This window comes from Hypanus sabinus, chromosome X1 (genome assembly GCF_030144855.1).
Source record: "Hypanus sabinus isolate sHypSab1 chromosome X1, sHypSab1.hap1, whole genome shotgun sequence".
Taxonomy (NCBI): domain Eukaryota; kingdom Metazoa; phylum Chordata; class Chondrichthyes; order Myliobatiformes; family Dasyatidae; genus Hypanus; species Hypanus sabinus.
In genome coordinates, this window is record NC_082738.1 from 64,401,691 (window position 1) to 64,423,713 (window position 22,023).

At 43.7% G+C, this 22,023-nt stretch overlaps 1 protein-coding gene across 2 annotated transcripts in view; it reads left to right on the forward strand.

The window, feature by feature from the left end:
* Positions 1–22,023, forward strand: part of LOC132384967 (plexin domain-containing protein 1-like) — a 585,821-nt gene that overhangs the window by 375,924 nt on the left and 187,874 nt on the right. For both annotated transcript variants that reach the window (XM_059956658.1, XM_059956660.1), the window contains exon 9: positions 3,366–3,447. In XM_059956658.1, coding sequence (XP_059812641.1) covers positions 3,366–3,447 — 82 coding nt within the window. The remainder of the gene's footprint in view (positions 1–3,365; positions 3,448–22,023) is intronic.

Below are 22,023 nucleotides of genomic sequence, written 5' to 3' on the forward strand. Positions count from 1 at the left end.
TCTGGGCTAAAGAAATTCCTCCTCATCTGTGTTCTAAAGGGACTTACTTCTATTCCGAGGTTGTGCACTCTAGTTGTAGAATCTCCCATTCCACATCCACTCTGTCTAGACCTTTCAATATTCGATAGGTTTGAATGAGACCCCCTCATTATTCTAAACTCCATCAAGTACAAGCCCAGAGTGATCAAATGCTCAGGGGCTCACATAGTGCTGTTTGGTTGGACAGACTTGAGTTGATTTCTCTGGAGTGGCAGAGGCTGAGGGGAAACCTGATAGAAATTTATAAAATTATGAGAAGCATAGATAGTTAAGACAGTCACAATTCTTTTCCCATGAATAGAAATATCACATTTTACAGGACATGCATTGAAGGTGAGAAGGGCAAAGTTTGTTTTTAATACAGAGAGTGGTGGGTGCCTGGAACAGACTACCAGGGCTAGTGATGGAAGCAGATACAATGCTGGCATTTAAGAGACTGTTAGGTAGTCACATGAATGTTGCAAGGAATAGAGGGATTTGGATCATGTACAGGCAGAGAGATTTAGTTTTAATCACACCGCCTTCAGTGCAGACTTTGTGGGAAGAAGAACTTGTTTCATGTGCTGTACTGTTCTGTATTCCACTTAGAGTTTAGTACTTTGCACACACACTAGCCTCAGTGGGCAGTGGGTGAAGGATGTCAATGTTGTTCTGTGCCAATCAGTAGGCTGCTTTGCCATGGTTCTCAAGTGCTCCACTCTTCAGGCTAAGTGGAGAGTGTTCCATGGCTGTCTTGACATCACAGAAAGGGTTTGGTGAGTCGGAAGCTGAGCCACTCACCATAGCACACCCAACCAACCAACCAATTGACTGAGCAACCTACTGTAATGCCCTGGTTCACATCTTTACCATTATGCTGTAGGTATTTCATTTAGCAGCTGGTTGTTCTGCTTTCAGCCTGTTTGGGTTATTGTTGAAGATAAGGGATGCCATCCAATTAGCGGGAGATTTTCTTGGTGAGGGACAGTAAGGTTGGTCTTGGGCTTGTGTTTGGTGGGAGATGGAGAGAGAGACGCTGGGAAAACCAGTCATAGTGTGCAATCCGGTAGGAGACCCGTTTGTTCGAGATGGATTGCAGGCGAGGTTCAGAAGGTGGTGTGTGCTTTCACGTTGACCGAGGGCCCAGCGCGTGAGTGACAGAGAAGTTCACAATGAGCTCCAACTTGTGCACATTTGACTGTTTAATTAGAATGCGCCCTTTTCTTTTTGTTATGAACTACGGCATTACACTCTTCCCCCCCCCCCCCCCCACTACCACAAATAGTCATGTCCTCACAATAAAAACTAAACAATGCATCAGTGGTTGATGGTGAGTCACTGTGCCTGCATTTCCTTCACCACTATGGTCTTGCATTGAGAAAAGTACTTTGCATGCTGTAAACTAGTATGTGATCATGTGAAAACTGTATTTTAATGAATACCAGAAAAGAGTAAGGAGATTAAAACGGGGCTACAAGAATTGTGATTAGTTGGTTGGTTGTTTGGTTGGTCAATTGGTTGGTTAGTTGACTGGTAGGTCAGTGGGTTGGTTCGGTGCTTGTTTGGTTGGTTGGCTAGTTGATCGGGTGGTTGACAGATTGGTAGGTTGGTTGGTCATTGATCAGTTAGTACAAGTGCACTATTTTGATGTAGAATGGAGAGTAGCACAATAAAAACTAAACAATGTATCAATGGTTGATGGTCACATAATAGCTACTCTCCATTCTACATCAAAGTAGTGCACTTGATACATCTAGTTGAGAGTGCAGTCAGGGCCTCTGTGTAACATGTCACTAAAACATCTGCCTCTGTCAGTTAGTTCAGTGTTCCCTCGGTACTAGGCTGTGACATCAGGAAAGACTTCCGTGATCAAATCTTTAGAATGAGACTTGAACCTTTAACCTCCTGCTCATCTAAGCCACAGCTGACACCCATATGTAGGATACAGCTGACTTGAATCACTAAAGCAGCATGGGTGAAAGCCAAGAAGTCTTTTGAAAACATAGGATTGAATCCTGAAGTCAATTTAATGAGGGCCTGGGGAGCTAATGGGATAAACAGGAATGTGGCAGTATCCGGAAGGAAGGGTGGAGGCTGTAAACTTTGACTATGTTAGTTCCAACATGAGTGATTGAATACACACATTGCTTCCATGTACCTTGAAATATACTGCACATATTCACAACTAAATACAGGCTTCCTAACAGTGAAAACAATGTTTTAAAGTGCATGGCAATAAAAGTAATGTAAGAAAACTATGGAGGCTAATAAGAAGGTCATATGTGATGACAAAAGTAGACAAAATTGTGAAATGTATATCTAGGGGTCCATGCAAGCAGGCTTTTTCTACTGATGTTGGGTGAGTCTGGAACTAGAGGTCATGAATTAAAGGTAAAAGGTGAAATGTTTAAGGGGAAAATGGGGGGGGGTCTTCTTCAATGACAGAGTGGTAAGAATGTGGAACAAGTTGCCAACAGAAATGGTGAATGCAGATTTGAATTCAACATTTAAGAGAAATTTATAAGTACATGGTTGGGAAGGATATGGAGGGTTACGATCCATGTGCAGGTTGATAGGACTGGGCAGAATAATAGTTTGGCATGGACAAGATGAGCTGAAAGGCCTGTTTCTGTGCTGTATACTCTATGACTCTATGACAGTATTATAGATTTAACATTGACAGCACTGGGGATGGGGAAGAATTCAGCTTAGGGTGGAAGCCAAGAAGACTAAGAATTGTTAGTTTAATATTGAACAAAAGATCTACAGGTTAAGCTTTACCACAATGAAGTGAAGAACTTTTCTGCTCTCTTCTTGTGAAAATGCTCTGTGTTAAATGTTTACAATGGAAGTCCTCTCTCTTCTCCAACAGATTCCTTCTTCTTCAGCCCTTTATATTTCTCACCTATCACCTCCCAGCTTCTCACATCATTCCCATTTCCCCACCCACCTACCTTCCCCCTCACATGGCTTCACCTATCACCTGCCAGCTTGTGCTCCCTTCCCCCCACCCACTTTCTATTCTGGCAATTTCCCCTTTTCTTTCCAATCCTGGTGAAGTGTCTCGGCCTGAAACTTCGACTGTTTATTCCCATCCATAGATGCTGCTTGACCTGCTGATTTCCTTCAGTGTATATTTTGTGTTACAGTGGAAGTGCTTTGATTCCCATGGAGATATTTGGTTTAACTCTTGTCTTTAATTATTCCAGGCTGATTTGGGGTAATTCCCTCCTAATGATTTTTGTGCAGTGATTAATTCCAAAGATCCTTTAACAATATTTTTTCCTGTCTGTTTCCTCCAGTAATTCACTGAATTCATGCAGTCATCTCCTCTCTCTCACTCACAGTGTGTCTGCAGCATCTGAGTTGTAACGCCTGTGTCAATGCTGAGGAGAACTTCAACTGCAGTTGGTGTGGAGTACTCCAAAGGTAAGACTCTCCTACCCTTCCTCATCTATTTCTTAAAGCTTACTTAAAGGGCAAAGCACTTATCCAATTGCTAGTCTTCCAAGCACAAATTTATTACTTTGTTTTCACTAAGATATCTTTGAATTATCTGATGCTCAAAGAACAAAGCTCTGATTGGATTTCATATTTGCCAAGTTGGTGAGCTGACCATACTAACTAAAGTGCAGTCAGCTGTCTGGAATGGGCAACCATTGCTGTCTGAAGTGGGCAACCTTGGCCAGGTCTAGAGTTCAGTATGGAACCACTCAGCCCAACCCCAGATAAACAAGTAATGGTCTAGCACACTGCCCACCCATTACTTGTTTATCCAGGGTTGGGCTGGGTGATTCCAGATTGAGTTCTGGACCTGGCCAAGGTTGCCCACTCCAGACAGCTGACCAAATTGAGCCCTTAGACCCGTGTGTCCAAATCTTCAGTATCAGTTCATTATATTAGCAGGGCAAATTGCTGCAAAGCTCGCAGACACGAAGCACAGCTGAGGAGGTTGCCAGTTCAGCATTGGATTGCGAATGGTGAGAAATGAATGAATTGGAATTGGTTTATTATTATCACGTGAACTGAGATACAGTGAAAACCTTTGGTTTGCATGCCATTCAGACAAATCATTCCGTAGACAAATCCACTGAGGCAGTAAAAATCAAAACAAAATGAGAAAATAGCAATATAGTTTTAGAGAAAATGCAAGACATGTAGACAAATAAAGTGCATGAGCAGTGCAGTAGATTGAGACCAAGAACTCACTTCCAGTCTATGAGAAGTCTATGCAAGAATCTAATAGTGCAGTGGGATGGAAACTGTTCTTGAACCTGATGGTTCCTGCTTCAGACATGGAGCAATACAGCAGGGATGATGTTCATGCCAAACATGACGCTCACCCAGCTAGTCCTAATTCAACAATAAAAGTAGACTTACTCATCTGGTTTTTACATCTTTTCTCTTTCAAATTTCCATTACCTTCTCATCTGGAATAGGATAAATGTCAAAGAGTCATACAACACTACAGCCTTTTGCCTTATTTGCTCCATGCCAAACTATTAATCTGCCTAGTTCCATTGACCCGCACCTGGACCATAGCCTCCATACCCTTCCCAAACATGTATCTATCCAAACTTCTCTTAAATGTTGCATTCAAACTCACATCTACCACTTTGACTGGCAACTTGTTCCACACTCACTACCTTCTGACAGAAGAGTTTCCCCCTCAAGTTCTCCTGAAATATTTCACCTTTCACTCTTAACCTTTGGCCTTTAATGCTAGTCTCAACTAACCTTAGTGGAACGCACACAAAATGCTGGAGGAACTCAGCAGGCCAGGCAGTGTATATCAGCCCAAAACATTGACTGTACCTTTTCCATAGATGCAGCCTGGCTTGCTAAGTTCCTTCAACATTTTGTGTGTGTTGCTGGGATCTCCAGCATCTGCAGATTTTCTCTTGTTTTGTAATCTCAGTGGAAAATGCTTGATTGCAGACCCCTCATAATGTTATATTTGTTTATCAATCTCCCCTCACTCTCCTACATTCCAGGGAATAAAGTCCTAACCTAATAACCTTTCTTTACAGGGAAAGTTTAATTAGGGTATGGGGCAATGGAATTGCAAAGCTAAGCACTGAAGAAGCATACAACAAACATCTAGTCCATGTCAAAACCTACTCCCATCTACCTGCACCAGAACCATAGCCCTCCATACCCCTACCATCCAGGTACCTATCCAAACTTCTCTTAAGTGTTGACCCAAGCATGTATGCACCACTTGTGCTGGCAGTGCATTCCACACTCTCACATCCCTCTGAGTGAAGAAGTTTCCCCTCTTGTTGCCCTTAAACTTTTCATCTTTCACCCTTAACCCATGACCTCTAGTTGTAGACCCACCCTATCTCAGTGGAAAGTGCCTTCTTGCGTTTACTCTATCTATACCCCATCATTTTGTATACCTCTATCAAATCTCTCAATCTTCTATGTTCTAAGGAATACAGTCCTAACTTATTCAATATTTCCTTATAACTTACATTCTCCAGACCCGGTAACATCCTTGTAAGTTTTGTCTGTGCTCTTTCAACCTTGTTTACATCTCTCTCGTAGGTGGGAGACCAAAACTGCACACAATACTTCAAATTATGCCTCACCAAAGCCTTATACAACTTGAACAGAACATCCCATCTCCTGTACTCAATACTTTGATTCATAAAGCCCAATGTGCCAAAAGTTTTCTTTACAACCATATCCACATGTGACACCACTTTCAATGAAGGATAGACCTGTATTCCCAGATCCCTTTGCTCTACCACACTCATCAGTGCCCTACCATTCATTGTGTAAGACCTACCCTGGTTGGCTCTACCAAAGTTCAAACCTTACACTTATCTGCATTAAGTTCCATCTGCAATTTTTAGCCCATTATCCAGCTGATGCAGATCCCTCTTCAAGCTACGATAGCCTTCCTCACTGTCCACTCATCCCCAATTTTGGTGACATCCACAAATTTGCTGATCCAGTTCACCGCATTATCATCCAGATCATTGACATAGATGACAAACAACAATGATCCCTGTGGCACACCACCAGTCAGAGAGCCGACCATCTATTACTACTTACTTATTAAAAATATTTCATTTCATCCAATAGATGGATAAGCCACGTATTAAGTATTTGGTCAGATCCTGTTGGTAGCACTTCATTAATTGCAGCTGTATCAGTGACGAGGAATATTTCAGCCTTGGAAATTCACCAGAAGACTAAATCATAAGGACAGGTTGTATGTCATTGGCTTGAATTCATCAGAGCAATGGAGAAAGAGGGTGTGATCTGAATAAGGCTATTAAAATGATTTGGGTACACACTAAAAAAAATGTAGTGTAGTGGTTCATGCAACACCATTACAGCTCAGAGTGTCTGAGTTTGGAGTTCAATTCTGGCATTCTCTGTGACTAAGTTTGTATGTTCTTCCTGCGTGTGTGTGGATTTCCTCTCATTTCTCCAACAGTCCAAAGAGTTACCCACAGACCTCATCCTGCCTAGACCTGCTATGCACCTCTCTTTTTCCCTTAATCAGGGCTTCAATATTGTTTGAAAACCAAGGTTCCCTAAACCTGTTATCTTTACCTTTCATTCTAACATGCACATATAAATTTCGTACTCTCAAAGCTTTACTTTTGAGGAACTTCCACTTACCAAGTACAACTTTGCCAGAAAACACGCTTGCCAGATCCTTTCTGATACCATCAAAACTGGCCTTTCTCCAAATTAGGATCTCAACATGCAGACCAGACCTTCTTCCATATTTACTTTGAAACTAATGGCATTGTGATCACTAGATGCAAAGTGTTCCCCTACACAATCTTCGGTTACCTGCCCTGTCTCATTCCCCAACAGAATCAGAATCAGACTTTAATCGCCAAGTACCTGTACACATACAAGGAATTTACTTCCGGCAGATGTTGTCTCTCTGCTCATAACAATAATAATGATAAATATAAATGAAAATATAGATTATACATACAGGTAGTGCAATCCAAGTAATAGTTAGCCAACAGTTAACCAGCAGTTAACTGCAAAGTGACCACAGTAGGGAAAAAACTTCTCCAATGCCTATTAGTCTTAGTCTGGAGGGATCTGAAGCGCCTACCAGACGGAAGCAGTTCAAACAGTCCGTGCGCAGGATGGAAGGAGTCCTTTATGATGTTCCCCGCCCTCTTCTTCAACCAAGTATTGCACATTCTCTCATTGAAAGTTCTATGTACTGATTAAGGAAACTTCCCTAAACACAGTTGATTATCCCACCTAGTCCTTTTACAGTATGGGAGTCCCAGTCAATATGTGGAAAGTTAAAATCACCCACTATAACAACCTTATGTTTCTTGCAACAGTCTGCAACCTCTCTACAAATTGTTTCTCTAAATCCCGCAGACTGTTGTATGGTCTATAATATAGCCCCATTAATATGGTCATACCTTCCTTAGTCCTCAATTCTACCCATAAAGCCTCACAAGATGAGTTCTACACTCTGTCCTGACTGCATACTGCCATGACATTTCTCCCGACTAGTAACACCATCTTTCTTCCTTTAATCCTTCCTGCTCATCACGTCTAAAACAACAGAACCCCAGAATACTGAGCTGCCAGTCCTGCCCCTCCTGCAACCAAGTCTCACTACAACGTCATAATTCCAGGTGTTGATCCATGTCCTGAGCTCATCTGCCTTTCTCTTGCATTGAAATATATGCAGCTCAGAACACTAATTGCACCTTGCTCAACCTTTTGATTACTGACTTTGTCTGAGGTCTTGCAACCTGTCTCCACAACCTCTCCACTAACTTTTCTGGCACTCTGGTTCCCATCCCCCTGCAACTCTGGTTCAAACCCTCCTGTGCAGCACTAGGAAGCCTTCCGGCAGGAAATTATTTCCCTTTCAGTTCAGGTACAAACTGTCTCTTCTATACAGGTCCCACCTTTCCTAGAAGAGAGCCCAGTGATCCAAAGATCTATGCCCTCTCTCCTACACCAACTCCTTAGCCACATGTTAAATTGTATGATTTTCCTATTTCTGGCCTCATTAGCATGTGGCATGGGTAGCAATCCTGAGATCACAACCCTGGAGGTCCTGCCTTTCAGCTTAGCACCTAACTCCCTGAACTCCCTATGCAGAACCTCGTCACTCTTCCTACCCTTATCATTGGTACCTACATGGACCATGACCTCTGACTGCTCACACCCCCAATTAAGAATGCTGAGGACTCAATCCAAGGTGTCACTAGGAATCCTGTTCTCATCCACAGGGCATCCTTGCTCACGCTTCCTTTCTGAGTCACAAAATCAGATTCGGTGCCGAAGACCAAGTGGATGGCCACAGGGTTACTCTACACTGGCTGTTTAACCCCATTCCTTTTCCTTACTGTCATCAGTTTTCTGTGTTCTGCACCTTGGGTGTAACTACCTGTCTATACATCCTGTCTATCACCTCCTCAGTCTCCTGAATGATGCAGACTTTCTTCTGCTGGGTCATCAACCCCAACAGTATCCAAAGGTTACTGTAGATTAACATATATTCCATAATTGATTCCAGGCATGGATATCTGGAACAGGCATTATGGACTGTAACATGTTTTCTGAAACCATTGCCATTGCAATGTAGCGTTGTCTTTGAAGAATCTTAGAAATCACTTGAAAGAATTCAAAATAATAGAACAGAAGACCACAATACAGCCCCTTCGATGCACAATGTTAAGATGATGTTTTAGTCTGCTGTAAGATCAATCTAACTCTGCTGTCCCACATAGGCCTTCATTTTTCTGTCATCCTTGTGCCTATCCAAGCATCTTCTGTCAGCAAAGTTAATGGAGGTCTAGTAGTCAACAATCAATAAGCCAAAAGGATGGCAGAATGGGTCAGCTAATAGAATGATAGCCCACTGCTCCAGTAACATGGGCTCAATCCTGCCCTTCAACTCTGCCCGTGCACAATTTGCACATTCTCTCTGTATCTTCTGGGTGTTTCATTTTCCTGTCACATCCCAGAGATATGTGAATTGGTCGATCACTATGAGTGGCAGACACCCGATACACGGAGGGCCAACAGATAGTGTAGGGGTGGTGTGGCAGCATAATGGTTAGCATAATGTTATTACAGCACCAGCATCCTGGGTTCAAGTCTGCTGCTATTTGTAATGAGTTTGTATGCTTTCCTCATGACCACGTGCTCCTGTTTCCTCTCACCTCCCAAAGATGCAAAGCTGGGGGTAATGACTTGTGGGCATGCAATGTTGGTGCCAGAAGCATGGCGGTAATTGTAGGCTGCCTCCAGTACATCCATGGACTGTGTTGGTTGTTGACACAAATGACACATTTCATTGCATGCATGTACATGTGACAAATAAAGCTATCTTCTATCTATCATTATTATTAGAACATTAGAAAACTTTTGACAAGAACAGGCCATTCGGCCGAACAAAGTGTGCCAAATTCCTATTCACATAGTCTGCTGAAATAACTATCAAGTTTACATTTGAAAGTCTCTAAGGTACTATTCTCAACTAAACAACCAGGTAGTTTATTCCATGTGGCCACAACTCGTTGTGTAAAGAAATGCTTTGTGATCTTAGTCTGAAATCCCCCTTCCACCACCTATGACTCCATGTCCTCATTGATGAATTAATTTTGAAATAGCAGATGATATCCACTTTACTTATACCCTTAATTATTTTGAACACTTCCATCATGTTCCCCCTCATTCAACGTCTACTAAAAAGATTTAATTATTTCAATCTTTCTTCATAGCTCATAACCTGCTGAGCTGGAATGAGTCTAGTTGCCCTTCTCTGGCCTCTCCAGAGCCTTCACATCCCTCACACAATACGGAGACCAAAGTTGGACGCAGTATTTTTTTTGTATTTGCACAGTTTATCTTCTTTTGCACATTTGTTTGTCAGTCTTTGCATGTAGTTTTTCATTGATTCTTCTGAAGATGAGACTATTGTATATTGAGAGCTTGATGGGCAGTACAGACTTAATGAATCTGCTTCAAAGTTCAAAGTAAATTTATTATCTATAAATATATATTCATTTTCTTACAAGTACTTACAGGTAAATAAGGAAATACAATAGAATTTATATTCAAGCTCCATGCTTCACTCAATTCATTGATAACTTCACTCACCTCAACACTGAACTGACTCCACAACCTATAACTTTCTAGATATCATGTTCTATAACTATTATCTATTCAGTTTTTTATTATTTCCATGATTCACCTTCTTTTGCACATTTGTTATGTGTCAGTCTTCGGTATAGATTTTTTTTTATAAATTTTATAAATTTCTTTATTTTCCTGTAGATGCTTGCAAAAAAATGAAGGTCATGGTAGTATATGGTGGCATATATGTACTTTGATAATATCTTTGCTCTGTGACACTAGAATACATTTTGGGCACTTCCTGGTCTTTCTATTGCCTCATTGTATTACTGTCAGTGTTGTACATGCATCACCCACTGAGTTCTTTTAGCAGATTGTTAGATGTATACTTGGTGTAGTCTGAAGAGATTGTATCAAATTACTTATAAAGATGATTCAAATTTAAAGTTAAATTCAATATGGCCCTGCCTCAGATTTTATTCATCCTATTTTCTCCTGACCAGGATACAAGGTCTTTCAAATTTACTTGAGTGAAAGGTATAAAGAAAACAACAAAAAATTCTGCTGAAAAAGTTGGGAGATAGGCAGCTGGAATCCACCCTGAATCAGTATTTACCAGACAGACCAACATCTGCTTCCTCTTAGTGACAGCACATCTGGCTGGATCCAATGAGAATCTGCTCATTTTACAGACAACTGTATATTTTTGAGGGTTCAGCTATTTAGTTGCTGGCACCAGGTTCTGGCAGATTTAGCAGCTGTTTGTTTAATGAATAGTGGACTACTTCAATACTCCATTTCTTTTCCATGTACATTTCTGTTCTAGCTTCTCATGTTGTCCTCGATGAGGTGGGATACACAAGAAATCCCCTTTTTTATTCTGTCTGCAAGGACTTTTTGAATGACCAGAAGAGGGCTTTTTTTTGGCTTTAATATCAGGAAACTTTAGTTTTTAATGGTAGTGAATACTTTTGTCAGTCCATCTGTCACAATCAATCCAGATTCCAGCATCTGCAGTCTCTTGTGTCTCCAATGTGTCGACATCTATATAGGAACTAAGTAAGATCTAAAGTGCGGTGATACTTCTCATAAACATGATTACAGTATAGATGAATCCAACTCAGAGAGCTCTACCTCTCAATGTTTGATGAGCGGAAGGAAGAACAAACGAGCATTTGTGTCCATATTCACTGGAGTTTATTGAAATAAAATAAATGCACTGGAGTTTCAGAGGAAACGTAACAAGTTTGAGTCTCAGATGAAGCTTCCCTTTATGAGAGAATCTATTTGTGAAGCTCTAGATAGCAGGGTTCAATCCTGACCTCAGGGACAGTCTTGGTAGGGCTTGTACGTTCTCTGTGTGACTGGATGGGTTTCCTTCAGATGTTCTGGTTTCCTCCCACATACCAAAGACATATGGTTTATTAGGTTAATTGGCCACTGTAAATTAATGCCAGTTTGTAGGTAAGTAGTAGAATCTCATGGGAGTTGATGGGAATGACATTGAACTGGACAAGCACAAAGGGGTACAGATTCAGTGGGGCATAGGATATGTTTCTGTTTTATATAACTATGAACAAGGGAATTGAATAAGAATGTTGAGTTCCTCACCTTTGTCTCCCTGTGACCACACCTCAGTGAGCTCCATGCTTACCACGGCGCTGAGCTTTTCTCCTGCCTCCTCGTTCTCTGTGCTTGCTTCTTTGGCAAGGACTTTCCACCCCGCACCGATGACCCCTTCTTCTATCTTCAACCCGCCTCCTCTTCTTGGACATCCCGCCCTGGTCTTCTGCCTACTCTGGACCTTTCCATTGGTAACTGCTAATGGGACATCAACCATCTAGACTTTAACTCTCCTCTCTCCAATTCCAACCTCACTCCTTCCAAATGCTCTGCTCTCCAGTCCCTCCGCACTAATCCTAACTGCACTATCAAACCCACAGATTGGTGGGGGGGGCTGTAGTACTCTGGCGTACTGACTTCTACCTTGCTGAGGCTCAACAACAACTCTCAGACACCTCCTCTTACTTACCCCTTGAACAGGATCCCACTAAGGAGCACCAGGCCATTGTTACCCACACCATCACCAACCTTATTAGAACTGGGGATCTCACATCCACTGCCACCAACCTCATAGTTCCTGCACCCAATCCTCCCATTTCTACCTCCTACCCAAGATCCACAAACCCACTTGTCCAGGTAGACCATTGTTTCTGCTTGTTCCTGACCTACTGAACTCATATCGGCAGACCTCGACTCTGTTTTATCCCCCAGTTCAATCTCTTCCTACCTACATCCATGACACTTCACAGGCTCTTGATCCTTTCAAGGATTTCAAGTTCTCTGGCCCCCATAATCTTGTTTTTACTGTGGATGTTCAGTCCCTATACACCTCCATCCCCCACCAGGAAGGCCTCAAAGCTCTCTGTTTCTTTCTGGACACCAGACCCAACCAATTCCCCTCCACCACCACTCTCCTCTGTCTAGCGGAACTTGTCCACACTCTTAATAATTTCTCCTTTGGCTCCTCCCACTTCCTTCAAGCAAAAGGTGTAGCCATAGGCACTAGCATGGGTCTTAGCTATGCCTGCCTTTTTGTTGTCTACATGGAACAGTCTATGTTCCAAGCCTACACTGGTGACCTTCCTGCACCCATGCTGAACTCATCAACTGCATCCACTTTGCTTCCAACTTCCACTGTCCACAAATTTACCTAGTCCATTTCTGATACCTCCCTCCCCTTTCTCAATCTCACTGTCTCTATCTCTGGAGACTGCTGATCTACTGATGTCTATTATAAATTCACCGACTCTCACAGCTACCTGGACTGTATCTCTTCCCACCCTGTTATTTCTAAAAACTCCATCCCCTTTTCTCAATTCTCTGTCTCTGCCACATTTGCTCTCAGGATAAGGCTTTTCATTCCAGAACGAAGGAGATATCCTCCTCTTCAAAGAAAGGGGCTTCCCATCCTCCACCATTAATGCTGCCCTCAATCACATCTCTTCCACTTCACGTATGTCTGCTCTCACCCCATCCTCCCGCCACCCCACCAGAGATAGGGTTCCTCTTGTCCTCACCTATCACCCCACCCTCCTCTGCGTACAGCGTATAATTCTTCGGAACTTCTGCCATCTCCATTGGGATCCCAACACCAAGTACATCTTTCCCTCTTCCCCCACTTCCTGCTTTCTACAGGGATCACTCCCTACGCAACCCTCTTGTCCATTCGTCCCTCCCCACTGACCTCCCTCCTGGCACTTACCCTTGTAAGCAGAACAAGTGCTACACCTGCCCCTACGCCTCCTTCCTCACTGCCATTCAGGGCCCCAGACAGTTCTTCCAGGTGAGGTGACACTTCACCTGTGAGTCGGCTGGTGTGGTATACTGCGTCCGGTGCCCCCAGTGTGGCCTTTTATATATTGGTGAGACCTGACACAGACTGGGAGACTGCTTTGTCGAGCACCTACGCTCTGCCAGAAAAAGCGGGATCTCTCAGTGGCCACCCATTTTAATTCCACTTCCCATTCCCATTCTGATATGTCTATCCATCTACTATCACGATGAGGCCACACTCAGGTTGGAGGAACAACACCTTATATTCAGTCTGGGTGGCTTCCAATTGATGGCATGAACATTGATTTCTCGAACTTCCAGTAATGTCTCCCCCACCCCCGCTTCCCCTTCATCATTTCCCTTCCCTTTATCCGTCTCTCACCTTGTCCCCTTTCCTGCCCATCGCCTCCCTCTGGTACTTCTCCTCCCTTTTCTTTCTTCCATGGACTTCTCTCCTCTCCTATCAGATTCCCCCTCTCCAGCCCTGTATCTCTTTCACCAATCAACTTCCCAGCTCTTTACTTCATCCCTCCCCCTCACGGTTACACCTATCACCTTGTGTTTCCCTCTCCCCTCACCCCACCTTTTAAATCTACTCCTCTGCTTTTTCCCTCCGGTTCTGCCGAAGGGTTTCGGTCTGAAACGTCTACTGTACTCTTTTCCATAGTTGCAGCCTGGCCTGCTGAGTTCCTGCTGCATTTTGTGTGTGTTGCTCAGATTTCCAGCATCTGCTGATTTCCTCTTGTTAGAAATTTATGGATATTGGTTCATTATTTTCACATGAACCAATGTGCAGTGGAAAGCTTGTATGTTGTTCATACAGATCAAATTATTAAACAGTGCATTGAGGTAGAACAAGGTGGGCAACATGATAGCACAGCAGTTAGTGTGTTAGCGGTTAGCATAACGGTATTACAGCACCAGCAACCCAGGCTCATTTCCACCACTGTCTGTAAAGAGTTTGTATATCATCTCCATGACCGTGTGAGTGTCCTCCATGACATAGTCAATTAATTGGTCTCATGGATGTAATTGGATAGTGCAGGCTAAAAGGGCCTGTTGCCATGCTGTATTTCTAAGTAAATAAAAAATGCAAAAGGTAAAGCAATAATGCAGAATAAAGTGTAAAATGTACAGAGACAGTGAAGGTAAACAATACAGTGCAAGGTCCTAACAAGGTACATTGTAAGGGCAAGAGTCCACTTTATCATTCACAAAGTCCATTAAATACTCTGATAACAATGAGGTAGCTGCTGCACTTGAACCTAGTGGTATGTGCTTTCAGCCTTTTGTATCTTATGCCCGATGAAAGTGGAGAGCAAGAGGATAAGACGTGAGAGAATAGGACCAATCAAGTGTGACAGTGGAAAAGTGTGTATGGAACTGGAAGAGATGGCAGAGGTATTTAATGAATACTTTGCTACAGTATTCACTACAGAAAAGGCTCTTGGCAATTGTCAGGACGACTTGCAACAGATCTAAAAGCTTGAGCATGTAAATATTAAGGAAGAGGATATGCTGGAGCTTTTGGAAAGCATCAAGTTGGATAAGTTGCTGGAACCGGACGGGATGTACCCTAGGCTACTGTGGGACGTGAGGGAGGAGATTGCTGAGTCTCTGGCGATGATCTTTGCATCATCAATGGGGACGGGAGAGGTTCCCAAGGATTGGAGGGTTGCGGATGTTGTTCCTTTATTCAAGAAAGGGAGTAGAGATAGCCCAGGAAATTATAGACCAGTGAGTCTTACTTCGGAGGTTGGTAAGTTGATGGAAAAGATCCTGAGAGGCAGGATTTATGAACATTTGGAGAGCCATAATATGATTAGGAAGAGTCAGCATGGTTTTGTCAAAGGCAGTTCGTGCCTTACAAGCCTGACTGAATTTTTTGAGGATGTAACTAAACACATTGATGAAGGTAGAGCCGTAGATGTAGTGTATATGGATTTCAGCAAGGCATTTGACAAACTTACACCATCAAGACAAGTTGCTTTTTATTGTCATTTCGACCATAACTGCTGGTACAGTACACAGTAAAAACGAAACAATGTTTTTCAGGACCATGGTGCTGCATGAACAATACAAAAACTACACTGAACTATGTAAACCAACACAGAAACGGCACTAGACTACAGACCTACCCAGGACTGCATAAAGTACACAGAACAGTGCAGGCATCACAATAAATAATAAACAAGACAATAGGCACAGCAGAGGTCAGTAGGTTGGTAGTCCGATGGCTTGGGGGAAAACATAAATCATCAGCTGAATGGCGGCGCCTGGGATTCTCTCCGTTTCTGAACTCCCGCCGAGTATTTCGTTGCCACTGATGTAGTCCAATTTAATGTCCATTGGAGAGCAGAATGGACGGGAGAGCCAACCGGCTAGGGCTTAATATTTTCCTGGCACGGACTCCATAGAACCATAGAACACTACAGCTCATTACAGGTCATTCAACCCTCCATGTTGTGCTGACCCATATAATCCTTAAAGAAAATATATTAAACCCACACTACCCCATAACCCTCCATTTTTCTTTCATCCATGTGCCTGTCCAAGAGGCTCTTAAATACCCCTAATGTTATTCCAGGCACTCACAACCCTCTGTGTAAAAAAAAACTTACCCCTGATATCTCCCCTAAACTTTCCTCCCTTAATTTTGTACATATGCCCTCTGGTGTTTGCTATTGGTGCCCTGGGAATCAGGTACTGACTATCCACCCTATCTATGCCTCTCATAATCTTGTAGACCTCTATCAAGTCCCCTCTCATTCTTCTACGCTCCAAAAAGAAAAGTCCCAGCTCTGCTAACCTTGCTTCATGTGACTTGTTCTCCAAACCAGGCAACATCCTGGTAAATCTCATCTGCACCCTCTACGTAGCTTCCACATCCTTCCTATAATGAGGTGACCAGAACTGAACTCAATACTCTAAGTGTGGTCTCACCTGAGATTTGTAGAGTTACAACATGACCTCTCTACTCTTGAACTCAATCCCCCTGTTAATGAAGCCTAGCATCCTAAAGGCCTTCTTAACTACCCTATCAACCTGCACAGCAACCTTGAGGGATGTATGGATTTGAACCTCAAGGTCCCTCTGTTCATCCACACTCTTAAGTAACTGACCATTAATCCTGTACTCAGTCTTCTGGTTTGTCCTTCCAAAATGCATCACCTCACACTTGTCCAGATTGAACTCCATCTGCCATTTTTCGGCCCAGCTCTGCAGCCTGTCTATATCCTCTTGTAACCTTCAACAACCTACAGCACCATCCACAACTCCTCCAATCTTCATGTCATCCACAAACTTACTCACCCATCCTTCCGCCTCTACATCCAGATCATTTATAAAAATCACAAATAGCAGGGGCCCCAGGAAAGATCCCTGTGGCACTCCACTGGTCACCAACCTCCAGGCAGAATACTTTGCTTCCACAACTACCCTCTGATTTCTTCCTTTAAGCCAATTTTTTATCCAAACAGGCAAGGTTCCACTTATCCCATGCCTCATGACTTTCTGGATGAGTCTCTTATAAGGGACCTTGTCAAATGCCTTACTAAAGTCCATGTAGACCACATCCACTGCCCTACCCTCATCAATTTCTTTTGTTACCTCTTCAAAAAACTCTATCAGGCTCGTGAGGCACATCTTCCCTTCACAAAGCCATGTTGACTATCCATGAGTAGACTGTACTTCTCCAAATGTTCGTAGAGCCTATCCTTAAGAATCCTTTCCAGTATTTTGCAGACCATCGACATAAGACTCACCGGTCTATTGTTCCCAGGTTTCTCCCCATTACCTTTTTTAAACAAGGGAACTACATTTGCCATTCTCCAGTTCTCCGGCACTTCCCCTGCAGCCAAAGAGGATTCAAAGATCATGGCTAATGCTCCTGCGATCTCTTCTCTCAATTCCCACAACAACATGGGGTGTATCATATCCAGCCCTGGGGATTTATCAATCTTGATGTTTTTAAGAATATCTTCTGTAATCTCCACATTGTCCAGCACACAGGCCTGCTCTATTTCGACCTCATCCTGATCAAGATCCTTTTCACTTGTGAATACTGAAGCAAAGTATTCATTTAGGACCTCCCCAACCTCCTCCACCACCAGGCACATGTTGCCCTCTTTATCCTTTAGCGGTCCCACCTTCGTTCTCATCATCCTCCTATTCTTCACATACACATAGAACGCCTTGGGGTTCTCCATAATCCTACATGCCAAGGCCTTCTCATGCCCCCTTCGAGCTCTCCTAAGTCCTTTCTTTAGCTCCTTCCTGGCTACCCATATATTTCTCATAAGCCCCTCCTACTTCCTGCTTCTTATATCTAACATATGCTTCCTTTTCTCTCTTGACGAGTTGCCTCACATGTTTCATCAGCCACGGTTCCCTTTTCCTACCATTTTTTCCTTGCCTCAGTGGGACAAACCTATCCTGAACCCAGCTCAAGTGGTCCCTAAACTTAACCCACATTACTTCTGTGCTTTCCCCTCTGAACATCTGTTTCCAATTTACTCTCGTAAATTTACTCTCCTGCCTCATCCCTTCAAAGTTAGCCCTTCCCCAGTTAAGCACTTTACCATTTTGTCTGATTTTATCCCTTTCCATAGCTATGCTGAAGCTGAGGGAGTTGTGGTCACTCTCACCAAAATGCTCCCCCCCGCCACCAAGAGGTCTGTCACCTGACCAGGTTCATTACCCAGAACTAGATCCAGTATAGCCTCTCCTCTCGTTAGCCGGTCCACATACTGTGTCAGGAATCCTTCTTGCACACACCTGACAAATTCAGCCCCATCTATCCCCCTTGCACTCAGGAGGTGCCAGTCAATATGAGGGAAGTTGAAATCACCCATAACTACTACCCTGTATTTCCTGCACCATTCTAAAATCTGCCTGCTTATCTGCTCCTCGGTGTGCCGAGAGCTATTTGGGGGCCTATAGACTACTCCCAGCACAGTGATTGATCCCTTCCTATTTCTGACTTCCTCCCAGACTGACTCCGTGGACACTCCTTCTGCAGCGTCCTCCCTTTCTATAGCCGTGATACTATCCCTGACCAGCAATGCCAGTTCCCCCACTTTCTACCTCCCATCCTATTCCTTTTAAAACACCTGAACCCCGGGACCTGCATCATCCAATCCTGCCCTTCCTCCTACCAAGTTTCAGTAACGGCCACAAGATCGTAGTTCCATGTACTAATCCATGCTCTAAGTTCATCCTCCTTGTTCCTTATATGCCTAGCATTGAAATAGACACATTTCAACCCCTTTAACTGGCTACAATTATGTTCTGTCCCCTGCCTGTCCTTCCTCATCAACTCCGAACTCTTAGTATCATGCCCTTGTCCTTCCAGCATAACCCCTGCACTCACATTCTGATTCCCACCCCCTTGCCCAACTAGTGTAAACCCTCCCCAACAGCTCTATCAAACCTGCCCACCAGGATATTGGTCCCCCTGGGATTCAAGTGCAATGCGTCCTTTTTGTACAGGTCACACCTGCCCCAAAAGAGGTCCCAGTGATCCAGAAACCTGAATCCCTGCCCCCTGCTTCATTCCCTCAGCCACGCATTTATCCTCCACCTCTCTCTATTCCTATTCTCACTGTCACGTGGCACAGGCAGTAATCCCGAGATTCCTGCCCACTCGCATCGCTTCCGCTTCCTCACTTACGCTGTCCCCACCTCCGGCTACTGGCATGAGGCAACTCTGAGGACTGCAGGCCTGTTTCCCTCAGCAAGCAGACATTGGACAGCAGAATGGAAGGCTTATTGAGAAAGTAAGGAGGCATGGAATCCAAGGGGACATTGCTTTGTGGATCCAGAACTGGCTTGCCCAAAGAAAGCAAAGAGCAGTTGTATTCTGCATGGAGGTTGGTGACCAGTGGGGTGCCTCAGGGATCTGTTCTGGGACCCCCTTCTCTTCGTGATTTTTATAAATGACCTGGATGAGGAAGTGGAGGGTTTGGTTCGTAAGTTTGCTGATGACATAAAGGTTGGATGTGTTGTGGATAGTGTGGAGGGCTGTCAAAGGTTACAGTGGGACATTGATAGGATGCAAAACTGGACTGAGAAGTGGCAGATGGAGTTCAACCCAGATAAGTGTGAGGTGGTTCATTTTGGTAGGTCAAATATGATGGCAGAATATATTATTAATGGTAAGACTCTTGGCAGTGTGGAGGATCAGAGGGATCTTGGAGTCTGAGTCCATAGGACACTCAATGCTGCTGCGCAGGTTGACTCTGTGGTTAAGAAGGCATATGGTGCATTGGCCTTCATCAACCGTGGGATTGAGTTTAGGATCTGAGAGGTAATGTTGCAGCTATATCGGACCCTGGTCAGACCCCACTTGGAGTACTGTGCTCAGTTCTGGTCACCTCACTACAGGAAGGATGTGGAAACCATAGAAAGGGTGCAGAGGAGATTAACAAGGATGTTGCCTGGTTTAGGGAGCATGACTTATGAGAATAGGTTGAGAGAACTCAGCCTTTTCTCCTTGGAGCAACGGTGGATGAGAGGTGACCTGATAGAGGTGTATAAGATGATGAGAAACTTTGATCATGTGTATAGTCAGAGGCTTTTTCCCAGGACTGAGATAGCTAGCACGAGAGGGCATAGTTTTAAAGGTGCTTCAAAGTAGGTACAGAGGAGATGTCAGGGGTAAGTTTTTTTATGCAGAGCGTGGTAAATGTGTGGAATGGTCTGCCAGCGACAGTGGTGGAGGCAGTTACGATAGGGTCTTTTAAGAGGCTCCTGGATAGATACATGGAGCTTTTAAAAATGGAGGGCTATGGGTAAACCTGGGTAGTTTCTAAGGTAAGGATATGATCGGCAGAGCTTTGTGGGCTGAAGGGCCTGTATTGTGCTGTAGGTTTTCTATGTTTCTGTATTCTTTGTTTCTAAAGGAGAATGCCTTAGGTGAGGTGAAGTCTCTGATAATGTTGGCTGCTTTACTGATGCACTAATGAGTATAGACACAGTCCACGGAGGAGATCCTCATTTCTATGATGTGCTTCCATGATTTCTTCTCTTAGAAAGTTCAAGTTCAGGTTTAATTGTCATTCAACCATACATGAATACCAATGAATACAGCCAAACAAAACAGCATTTTTGATCTCTGGAATTCTCCCGAGAACTGTGGAGATATGCAAAACTGAGAAAGGTTCTTAGTCTATAAAAGGAAGTGAGATAGAGAGAACAGTAGATCAGAATGCAAACAATCAGAACAGCCATGAATTTATTGGACAGTGACCTCCTGCTCCTTTATCTTACGTCCTTACATTCTAAGAGAGGAAATTGAAAGTCTCCGAAAGATTTACCAAGGAAGGAAACAGCAATTCCCTCTTCCTTTCTGACGTCAGTTGATGGCCTCCCATAATGCCGTGATGAGCCTACTCTCAGGCTGGATGAGTAACACCTCATATTCCATCTGTAACCGGATAGCATGAACGTCGATTTCTCTAACTTTCAGTAATTTCTCACCCCACCTCTCTTCTTGCATTCCAAATTCTGGATCCTTTCTTAATCCTTCTCTTCACCTCACCAACCTTTCAAAGGGTTCAAAGATTTATTTATTATCAAAGAATACAACTCTGAAACTCTTCTCCGGGTAGCCATGAAACAAAGAAAGGAAGTAAAGGCAGCACCATCATCAACCCCCAAAACCCCCCTACCCGCACAAAAAAAAACAAATAAAAATGGAACAGCCACATCAACACTCAAAATCCTCCTTCTGCACAAAAGGATGAACAAAATGGAACAGGCACATCAACACCACCACCACCCCCCACCAAATCCCCCTCCCTGCACAAAAAAAATGAGAAACATTGGGCAAAAAACACAGAAAACCTGGATAATATTCACCGGGTACAACGGTAGGCTCTCCCCTCTCCAAAAGCAAAGCAATCAAAAGGCAGGCATCCTGCACTTGCCTTCCACATCCGCTTTGATGTTTCAATCTCCCTCGCCGCTTTAATCGGCGCACAATGGGAGCCTTAATTGGCAAAATGGAGTCAAACATTGGCTTGCATCCTGTCCCACTGCCTGCCCGCCACAAGGTTCACGCATGATATCTCTGGCTCCCGGAATCCTCTCAGAGACTCCAGAGCGCTGGAACACCTAAACCATCTCCAAACTTCTGCATTCACCTCGATGTTTCAATATCTCTCTCTCTCTCTCTCTCTCTCTCTCTCTCTCTCTCTCTCTCTCTCACACATAGCTTTTTTCAGTGAACAATCACCTCCCTTTGCTGCCCGTCCTCCTTCCTTTTCATGCATGGTCACTGTCCTCCATCAGATTCCTTCTTCTTCAGCCCTTTAACCTACCCACAGATCACATTCTGGTTTCTCACTTCATTCCCACCTTCTCCTGACCTGGCTTCACCAATCACCTTCCAGCTTGTATTCCTACCCCTCCCCGCATCTTCTTATTCTGGCTTCTTCCTTCCTCTCCAGTCCTAATGAAAGGTCTTGGCCTTAAACATCAACTATTTATTCCTCTCAATAGATGCTGCCTGACCTGCTGAGTTCCTCCAACATTTTGTGTGTGTGAGCAGATAGCAATGTAAAGATATTAAAG